The sequence below is a fragment of the Ambystoma mexicanum genome, chromosome 12 (genome assembly GCF_040938575.1).
Source record: "Ambystoma mexicanum isolate Mex_15411 chromosome 12, UKY_AmexF1_1, whole genome shotgun sequence".
Classification (NCBI taxonomy): Eukaryota; Metazoa; Chordata; class Amphibia; order Caudata; family Ambystomatidae; genus Ambystoma; species Ambystoma mexicanum.
In genome coordinates this window covers 1,226,506,712-1,226,517,744 of record NC_090936.1, presented here as the reverse complement: position 1 = coordinate 1,226,517,744, position 11,033 = coordinate 1,226,506,712, and the positions used below count along the sequence as shown (strand labels likewise).

General features: G+C 52.6%; 1 protein-coding gene across 2 annotated transcripts in view; it reads left to right on the top strand.

The window, feature by feature from the left end:
* The first annotated feature begins 481 nt into the window (after window positions 1–481).
* GNPTAB (N-acetylglucosamine-1-phosphate transferase subunits alpha and beta) overlaps window positions 482–11,033 on the top strand; it is a 625,912-nt gene continuing 615,360 nt past the window's right edge. Inside the window, exon 1 of one of the 2 annotated variants that reach the window (XM_069629897.1) lies at window positions 482–884. In XM_069629897.1, the coding sequence (XP_069485998.1) occupies window positions 756–884 (129 nt within the window). In that variant the 5' untranslated portion in view covers window positions 482–755. The remainder of the gene's footprint in view (window positions 885–11,033) is intronic. The other variant, XM_069629896.1, reaches the window with a different exon arrangement.

Here is an 11,033-nt window from a genome sequence, read left to right as displayed (position 1 = left end):
GTAGAGGGACTACGGCGGCTGCACTCGTCTATCATGGAGGAAGAGGAGGGAGCATCAGAGACATACACGAAATGCACTGGAAAGTCCATTAAACGGGCAAATCAACTGTATGATATGCATGTATGAAGAACTATCCTCTAAAATTGTAGGTGTAGAGTTTATATACATCAATCGTAATGTTATTTAAGAAAATTATTGTATTTTTTATAACCGAAATGAATAGCTTTCTATCCTGAATATCGCTAAATGTATTGTTAATTGAAATATATGAAAGATACTGTAATTTAAAATTAAATATGTGTACGTTGGCGTTGAATTCTTGAAAGGTACGCTACAATGTACTGAAAGATAATATTTTAAAGATGGCGGAGCAGAAGTCGCGTTCAACCCCTGAAGCTATTTCAGTCCTTCTTCGGTGTCACTCTGCACAGCTACCGATGTACATACAGCGGTGAGAGCGCTGTCATTAGTCCCTCTTCGGTGTCACTGGCCGCAGCCGCCGTTGTCCATACAGCGGTGACAGCGCTGTCAGGCGCGTTCCCATTGATAACATATGGAGACCTTCGGGACGCTAGAGCACGTCGCGCGAGGGCACCGCGTCGCAGTGGCCGCCATGCTGGGTGAGGCAAGGCCAGCAGCTCACGGGACGCTCAGTGCTGCTTAGTTCCTGCAGTAAAATGGCGCCGCCTGTCCCACACCTCGGTGCAGTGTCCAGGTGGTGGTGAGTGCCGGTGCTGCTCCGGTGATGTCCGGCCATGGTGCTGAGCGCGCTGCTCAAGCTGCTTCAGAGGCAGACCTACACCTGCCTGTCGCACCGGCACGGCCTCTACCTCGGCTTCGCAGGGCTGGTGCTCATGATTGTGTCTGCGCTGCAGTTCGGGGAGGTAAGTGCCACTCTGGGGCTCATCAGGGGGCACCAGGGCATGCGGGTCCAGGCTTATTGCATGGGTGCAGGGTAAGGGGACAGCGTCATTATATAGGCACAGTGTAAGGAGGCTTGGAGAACAGGGCAGTGCATAGGCTTCTTGGCATAGGTGGGTACATACATGACAGGGTGTAGTGGCACAGGACCTGGCATGGAGAACAGGGCAGTGCATAGGCTTCCTGGCATAGGTGGGTACATACATGACTGGGTCTAGAGGCACAGGACCTGGCATGGAGAACAGGGCAGCGCATAGGCTTCTTGACATAGGTGGGTACATACATGACAGGGTGTAGAGGCACAGGACCTGGCATGGAGAAGAGGGCAGTGCATAGGCTTCCTGGCATAGGTGGGTACATACATGACTGGGTCTAGAGGCACAGGACCTGGCATGGAGAACAGGGCAGTGCATAGGCTTCCTGGCATAGGTGGGTACATACATGACTGGGTCTAGAGGCACAGGACCTGGCATGGAGAACAGGGCAGCGCATAGGCTTCTTGGCATAGGTGGGTACATACATGACAGGGTGTAGTGGCACAGGACCTGGCATGGAGAACAGGGCAGTGCATAGGCTTCCTGGCATAGGTGGGTACATACATGACTGGGTCTAGAGGCACAGGACCTGGCATGGAGAAGAGGGCAGTGCATAGGCTTCCTGGCATAGGTGGGTACATACATGACTGGGTCTAGAGGCACAGGACCTGGCATGGAGAACAGGGCAGTGCATAGGCTTCCTGGCATAGGTGGGTACATACATGACTGGGTCTAGAGGCACAGGACCTGGCATGGAGAACAGGGCAGCGCATAGGCTTCTTGGCATAGGTGGGTACATACATGACAGGGTGTAGTGGCACAGGACCTGGCATGGAGAACAGGGCAGTGCATAGGCTTCCTGGCATAGGTGGGTACATACATGACTGGGTCTAGAGGCACAGGACCTGGCATGGAGAACAGGGCAGTGCATAGGCTTCCTGGCATAGGTGGGTACATACATGACTGGGTCTAGAGGCACAGGACCTGGCATGGAGAACAGGGCAGCGCATAGGCTTCTTGACATAGGTGGGTACATACATGACAGGGTGTAGTGGCACATGACCTGGCATGGAGAACAGGGCAGCGCATAGGATTCTTGGCATAGGTGGGTACATACATGACAGGGTGTAGAGGCACAGGACCTGGCATGGAGAACAGGGCAGCGCATAGGCTTCTTGACATAGGTGGGTACATACATGACAGCGTGTAGAGGCACTGGACCTGGCATGGAGAACAGGGCAGCGCATAGGATTCTTGGCATAGGTGGGTACATACATGACAGCGTGTAGAGGCACAGGACCTGGCATGGAGAACAGGGGAGCACATAGGATTCTTGGCATAGGTGGGTACATACATGACAGGTTGTAGAGGCACAGGACCTGGCATGGAGAACAGGGCAGCGCGTAGGATTCTTGGCATAGGTGGGTACATACATGACAGGGTGTAGAGGCACAGGACCTGGCATGGAGAACAGGGCAGCGCGTAGGCTTCTTGGCATAGGTGGGTACATACATGACATGGTGTAGAGGCACAGGACCTGGCATGGAGAACAGGGCAGCGCGTAGGCTTCTTGGCATAGGTGGGTACATATATGACATGGTGTAGAGGCACAGGACCTGGCATGGAGAACAGGGCAGCGCGTAGGCTTCTTGGCATAGGTGGGTACATACATGACAGGGTGTAGAGGCACCGGACCTGGCATGGAGAACAGGGCAGCGCGTAGGCGTCTTGGCATAGGTGGGTGCATACATGACAGGGTGTAGAGGCACCGGACCTGGCATGGAGAACAGGGCAGCGCATAGGCGTCTTGGCATAGGTGGGTGCATACATGACAGGGTGTAGAGGCACAGGACCTGGCATGGAGAAGAGGGCAGCGCATAGGCTTCTTGGCATAGGTGGGTACATACATGACAGGGTGTAAAGGCACAGGACCTGGCATGGAGAAGAGGGCAGCGCATAGGCTTCTTGGCATAGGTGGGTACATACATGACAGGGTGTAAAGGCACAGGACCTGGCATGGAGAAGAGGGCAGCGCATAGGCTTCTTGGCATAGGTGGGTACATACATGACATGGTGTAGAGGCACAGGACCTGGCATGGAGAACAGGGCAGCGCATAGGCTTCTTGGCATAGGTGGGTACATACATGACAGGGTGGAGAGGCACAGTACCAGGCATGGAGAATAGGGCAGTGCATAGGCCTCTTGGCATAGGTGGGTACATACTTGACAGGGTGGAGAGGCACAGTACTACATAGGCTTCTTGGCATAGGTAGGTACATACATGACAGGGTGTAGAGGCACAGTACCATGCATGGAGAACAGGGCAGTGCATAGGCTTCTTGGCATAAGTGGGTAAATACATGACGGGGTGTAGAGGCACAGTACCAGGCATGGAGAACAGGGCAGTGCATAGGCCTCTTGGCATAGGTGGGTACATACATGACAGGGTGTAGAGGCACAGGACCTGGCATGGAGAACAGGGCAGTTGATGGGCTTCTTGGCATAGGTGGGTACATACATGACAGGGTGTAGAGGCACATGACCTGGCATGGAGAACAGGGCAGTGCATAGGCTTCTTGGCATAGGTGGGTACATACATGACAGGGCGTAGAGGAACAGGACCTGGCATGGAGGGCAGTACATAGGCTTCTTGGCATAGGTGGGTACATACATGACAGGGCGTAGAGGCACAGGATCTGGCATGGAGAACAGGGCAGTGCATAGGCTTCTTGGCATAGGTGGGTACATACATGACAGGGTGTAGAGGCACAGGACCTGGCATGGAGAACAGGGCAGTGCATAGGCTTCTTGGCCTAGGTGGGTACATACATGACAGGGTATAGAGGCACAGGACCTGGCATGGAGAACAGGGCAGTGCATAGGCCTCTTGGCATAGGTGGGTACATGCATGACAGGGTGGAGAGGCACAGTACTACATAGGCTTATTGGCATAGGTAGGTACATACATGACAGGGTGTAGAGGCACAATACCAGGCATGGAGAACAGGGCAGTGCATAGGCTTCTTGTCATAGGTGGGTACATACATGACAGGGTGTAGAGGCACAGTACCAGGCATGGAGAACAGGGAAGTGCATAGGCTTCTTGGCATAAGTGGGTAAATACATGACGGGTTGTAGAGGCACAGTACCAGGCATGGAGAACAGGGCAGTGCATAGGCCTCTTGGCATAGGTGTGTACATACATGACGGGGTGTAGTGGCACATGACCTGGCATGGAGAACAGGGCAGTTTATAGGCCTCTTGGCATAGGTGGGTACATACATGACAGGGTGTAGAGGCACATGACCTGGCATGGAGAACAGGGCAATGCATAGGCTTCTTGGCATAGGTGGGTACATACATGACAGGGCGTAGAGGAACAGGACCTGGCATGGACGGCAGTACATAGGCTTCTTGGCATAGTTGTGTACACACATGACAGGGCGTAGAGGCAAGGGATCTGGCATGGAGAACAGGGCAGTGCATGGGCTTCTTGGCATAGGTAGGTACATACATGACAGGCTATAGAGGCACAGGACCTGGCATGGAGAACAGGGCAGTGCGTAGGCATCTTGGCATAGGTGTGTACATACATGATGGTGTATAAGCACAGCACCTGGCATGGAGAACAGGACAGTGCATAGGCTTCTTGGCATAGGTGGGTACATACTTGACAGGGTGTAGAGGCACAGGACCTGGCATGGAGAACAGGGCAGTGCATAGGCTTCTTGGCATAGGTGGGTACATACATGACAGGGCGTAGAGGAACAGGACCTGGCATGGAGAACAGGGCAGTGCATAGGCTGCTTGGCATAGGTGTGTACATACATGATGGTGTAGAAGCACAGGACCTGGCATGGAGAACAGGGCAGTGCATAGGTTTCTTGGCATGGGTGGGTACATACTTGACAGGGTGTAGAGGCACAGGACCTGGCATGGAGAACAGGGCAGTGCATAGGCTTTTTGGCATAGGTCGGTAGATACATGGCAGGGTGTAGAGGAACAGGACCTGGCATGGAGAACAGGGCAGTGCATAGGCTTCTTGGCATAGGTGGGTACATACATGAAAGGGGGTAGAGGAACACGACTTGGCATAGGTGTCATGACATAGATACAGCATAAGGGGGGAAGAGTGTGGAGGTACAGAACCTGGCATGGGGGTACAGGCTTCATGACATAGCTACAGCATACATGACCGAGTGTGGAGGTACAGGGCTTGGCATGGGGGCATAGGTGTCATGACATAGATATAGCATAAGGGGAAAGAGTGTGGAGGTACAGGACCTGGCATGCGGGTATAGGCTTCATGACATAGATACAGCATAAGGGGGAGAGTGCAGAGGTACAGGACCTGGCATGCGGGTATAGGCTTCATGACATAGATACGGCATAATGGGGAGAGTGTGGAGGTACAGGACCTGGCATGGGGGCATAGGCTTCATGACATAGATACAGCATAAGGGGGAAGAGTGCAGAGGTACAGGACCTGGCATGCGGGTATAGGCTTCATGACATAGATACAGCATAAGGGGGAGAGTGTGGAGGTACAGGTGCTGGCATGGGGGCATAGGCTTCATTACATAGATACAGCATAAGGGGGAGAGTGCAGAGGTACAGGACCTGGTATGCGGGTATAGGCTTCATGACATAGATGCAGCATAAGGGGGAGAGTGTGGAGGTACAGGACCTGGCATGGGGGCATAGGCTTCATGACATAGATACAGCATAAGGGGGAGAGTGTGGAGGTACAGGACCTGGCATGGGGGCATAGGCTTCATGACATAGATACAGCATAAGGGGGAGAGTGTGGAGGTACAGGACCTGGCATGGGGGCATAGGCTTCATGACATAGATACAGCATAAGGGGGAGAGTGCAGAGGTACAGGACCTGGCATGCGGGTATAGGCTTCATGACATTGATACAGCATAAGGGGGAGAGTGTGGAGGTACAGGACCTGGCATGGGGACATAGGCTTCATGACAGATACAGCATAAGGGGGAGAGTGCAGAGGTACAGGATCTGGCATGCGGGTATAGGCTTCATGACATAGATACAGCATAAGGGGGATAGTGTGGAGGTACAGGACCTGGCATGGGGGCATAGGCTTCATGACATAGATACAGCATAAGGGGGAGAGTGTGGAGGTACAGGACCTGGCATGGGGGCATAGGCTTCATGACATATTACAGCATAAGGGGGAGGTACAGGACCTGGCATGGGGGCATATGCTTCGTGACATAGATACAGCATAAGGGGGAGAGTGCAGAGGTACAGGACCTGGCATGCGGGTATAGGCTTCATGACATAGATACAGCATAAGGGGGAGAGTGTGGAGGTACAGGACCTGGCATGGGGGCATAGGCTTCATGACATAGATACAGCATAAGGGGGAGGTACAGAACCTGGCATGGGGGCATAGGCTTCATGACATAGATACAGCATAAGGGGGAGGTACAGGACCTGGCATGGGGGCATATGCTTCGTGATATAGATACAGCATAAGGGGGAGAGTGCGGAGGTACAGGACCTGGCATGGGGGCATAGGCTTCATGACAGATACAGCATAAGGGGGAGAGTGTGGAGGTACAGGACCTGGCATGGGGGCATAGGCTTCATGACATAGATACAGCATAAGGGGGAGGTACAGGACCTGGCATGGGGGCATATGCTTCGTGATATAGATACAGCATAAGGGGGAGAGTGCGGAGGTACAGGACCTGGCATGGGGGCATAGGCTTCATGACAGATACAGCATAAGGGGGAGAGTGTGGAGGTACAGGACCTGGCATGGGGGCATAGGCTTCATGACATAGATACAGCATAAGGGGGAGGTACAGAACCTGGCATGGGGGCATAGGCTTCATGACATAGATAAAGCATAAGGGGGAGAGAGTGGAGGTACAGGACCTGGCATGGGGGCATAGGCTTCATGACATAGATACAGCATAAGAGGGAGAGTGTGGAGGTACATGACCTGGCATGGGGGCATAGGCTTCATGACATATTACAGCATAAGGGGGAGGTACAGGACCTGGCATGGGGGCATATGCTTCGTGATATAGATACAGCATAAGGGGGAGAGTGCGGAGGTACAGGACCTGGCATGGGGGCATAGGCTTCATGACAGATACAGCATAAGGGGGAGAGTGCAGAGGTACAGGACCTGGCATGCGGGTATAGGCTTCATGACATAGATACAGCATAAGGGGGAGAGTGTGGAGGTACAGGACCTGGCATGGGGGCATAGGCTTCATGACATAGATACAGCATAAGGGGGATAGTGTGGAGGTAGAGGACCTGGCATGAGGGCATAGGCTTCATGACATATTACAGCATAAGGGGGAGGTACAGGACCTGGCATGGGGGCATATGCTTTGTGATATAGATACAGCATAAGGGGGAGAGTGCGGATGTACAGGACCTCGCATGGGGGTATAGGCTTCATGACATAGATACAGCATAAGGGGGAGAGTGCAGAGGTACAGGACCTGGCATGCGGGTATAGGCTTCATGACATAGATACAGCATAAGGGGAGAGTGTGGAGGTACAGGACCTGGCATGGGGGCATAGGCTTCATGACATAGATACAGCATAAGGGGGAGATTGTGGAGGTATAGGACCTGGCAAGGGGGCATAGGCTTCATGACATAGATACAGCATAAGGGGGAGGTACAGAACCTGGCATGGGGGCATAGGCTTCATGACATAGATACAGCATAAGGGGAGAGTGTGGAGGTACAGGACCTGGCATGGGGGCATAGGCTTCATGACATAGATACAGCATAAGGGGGAGGTACAGGACCTGGCATGGGGGCATATGCTTCGTGATATAGATACAGCATAAGGGGGAGGGTGTGGAGGTACAGGACCTGGCATGGGGGCATAGGCTTCATGACATAGATACAGCATAAGGGGGAGGTACAGGACCTGGCATGGGGGCATATGCTTCGTGATATAGATACAGCATAAGGGGGAGAGTGTGGAGGTACAGGACCTGGCATGAGGGCATAGGCTTCATGACATAGATACAGCATAAGGGGGAGAGTGTGGAGGTACAGGACCTGGCATGGGGGCATAGGCTTCATGACATAGATACAGCATAAGGGGGAGGTACAGGACCTGGCATGGGGGCATATGCTTCGTGATATAGAGACAGCATAAGGGGGAGAGTGTGGAGGTACAGGACCTGGCATGGGGGCAGAGGCGTCATGACATAGATACAGCATAAGGGGGAGAGTGTGGAGGTACGGGACCTGGCATGGGGGCAGAGGTGTCATGACATAGATACAGCATAAGGGGGAGAGTGTGGAGGTACGGGACCTGGCATGGGGGCAGAGGTGTCATGACATAGATACAGCATAAGGGGGAGGTACAGGACCTGGCATGGGGGCATATGCTTCGTGATATAGATACAGCATAAGGGGGAGAGTGTGGAGGTACAGGACCTGGCATGGGGGCATAGGCTTCATGACATAGATACAGCATAAGGGGGAGGTACAGGACCTGGCATGGGGGCATATGCTTCGTGATATAGAGACAGCATAAGGGGGAGAGTGTGGAGGTACAGGACCTGGCATGGGGGCAGAGGCGTCATGACATAGATACAGCATAAGGGGGAGAGTGTGGAGGTACGGGACCTGGCATGGGGGCAGAGGTGTCATGACATAGATACAGCATAAGGGGGAGGTACAGGACCTGGCATGGGGGCATATGCTTCGTGATATAGATACAGCATAAGGGGGAGAGTGTGGAGGTACAGGACCTGGCATGGGGGCAGAGGCGTCATGACATAGATACAGCATAAGGGGGGGGAGTGGAGGTACAGGGTATAGGTGTCATGGGCAGTGTGTGGAGGCACATGGAATGAAACCTGTCTGAGTGCAGGGGAACGGGGGAGTTCTTGGGTGCAGCCCTGGCATGGGGGAACAGGACAGTGTATATGCTACATGGTAGGGCATGGAGGAATGTTTCCTGAATACAGGGCAAGGAGTAGAGGGCAGAGTGCCTGGCACCAGGTGAACAGAACGTTCATAAAATACAATGTCGGGCATAGGTTACATGGGTATAGCGCTGAGTCTGTAGCCACAGGATCAGAGATGCAGGAGTGTACGACAATAGTATGAGGCACAGGGCACACAAAAAATGTGTGCCGAGCATTGCTACAGGTAAGCATGTACTGGGCCTGGTATACACGGAGACAAGAGGGGAGCCTGGTTTACATGATTTTGCAATAGCAAAGCCAGCTCATCATTTTGGGCAGAGAACAACGTATTTTTTTGGTTCCAAATGGGCACCCAAGCAAGGCTCCTTCATAATACCCACAAACTCAGCTTGGTTTTTTTCATTTGTTGGTCTCTTATGCCAGGGGCATCTTCATTGACCTATGTACATCCCTGTATGTTTAGCCAACATATGCCAGGAATGCCTTCAAATGGCTGATGAACCACATTATATGCCCAATGTACCACATTGTATGCCAATTTACCACTAATGTATGGCAGTAACATTTTATTTTAGTTGGTATTTGTACAGCGCTTACTGCCCTTGGTATGGCTTCGAAGCGCTGTGGGGGTAGAATTATAATATTATGTGGAAGGCCCTTTGGAAGACCGTAGTCAGTGCAAACCTGGAAATAAAAGAGCATTACATTGCATGCAAACAGTAATTGAACTCAGATGACTATTCCATTACTAGAAGAGGTGACTAGTTTAAAACGTAAGTATATGGCATCCATTTTTACAGGGCCAGGCATGAAGATGAACGCAGTACTTTGGTTTCACTTTCTTTATTTTCATTTGAAGGATACTCTTAAACAGAAGGACCGGAACGGTAGGGTTGGGCCATTATCAACTTGTGCTTCACCAGCCTCCTTTGAGCGTGCTGGGACTGAAGGAAGGGGTGGGTGATTACTGAATTATGCTTCACCAGCCCCCTTTGAGCGTGCTGCGACTGAAGGAAGGGAGGGGTGGGCCATTACTGAATTGTGCTTCACCATCCCCCTTTTGAGTGCTCTGTGACTGAAGGAAGGGGTGGTCCATTACTGACTTGCGCTTCACCTGCCCCCGTTCAGCGCGCTGTGACTGAAGGAAGGCGTGGGCCATTACTGGCTTGCGCTTCACCTGCCCCCGTTCAGCGCGCTGTGACTGAAGGAAGGCGTGGGCCATTACTGACTTGCGCTCACCAGCCCCCTTTGAGTGCGCTGTGACTGAAGGAAGGGCCGGGCCATTACTGACTTGTGCTTCACCAGCCCCCTTTGAGTGCGCTGTGACTGAAGGAAGGGGTGGGTCATTACTGAATTGTGCTTCACCATCCCCCTTTTGAGTGCTCTGACTGAAGGAAGGGGTGGTCCATTACTGACTTGCGCTTCACCTGCCCCCGTTCAGCGCGCTGTGACTGAAGGAAGGCGTGGGCCATTACTGACTTGCGCTCCACCAGACCCCTTTCAGCGCGCTGTGACTGAAGGAATGGGTGGGCCATTACTGACTTGTGCTTCACCAGCCCCCTTTGAGTGCGCTGTGACTGAAGGAAGCGGTGGGACATTACTGACTTGCGCTTCACCAGCCTCCTTTCAGCGCGCTGGACTGAAGGAATGGGTGGGCCATTACTGACTTGTGCTTCACCAGCCCCCTTTGAGTGCGCTGGACTGAATGAAGGGTATAGGGAGAGGACATGTGAATGGAGAAGGCTATAAAGCTGCCTTTGAAGTAACCAACCACGCCAAAACAATGCGAAATAAATTGGCAAACCTGAGAAATTGCATCGACCATTATGATCCACTCAGTTTATGCCTTGGTGAGGTCTTGTTTGACTTTGCACAAATATACCAGAGATCACTTCTTATGCCCAGGGTTTGCCCAACTGCTTTGCCCAGTTAAGCACAAATTGATGTGACAGTTCCACCCCCGCAAGTGCTTTAGAGTAAGGCGAGCTGCATTTGAAGCACTTTGATGGCGAGGGGGGACGGTTGTAGGACCCCACCCCAATATAATCCACCCATGTAGGGTAGCACAGGGCGCAAGCAAGACTGCCATTTTGTGTAGATGTTAGTAACCATAGTTGGGAGACGAGGCCTGCG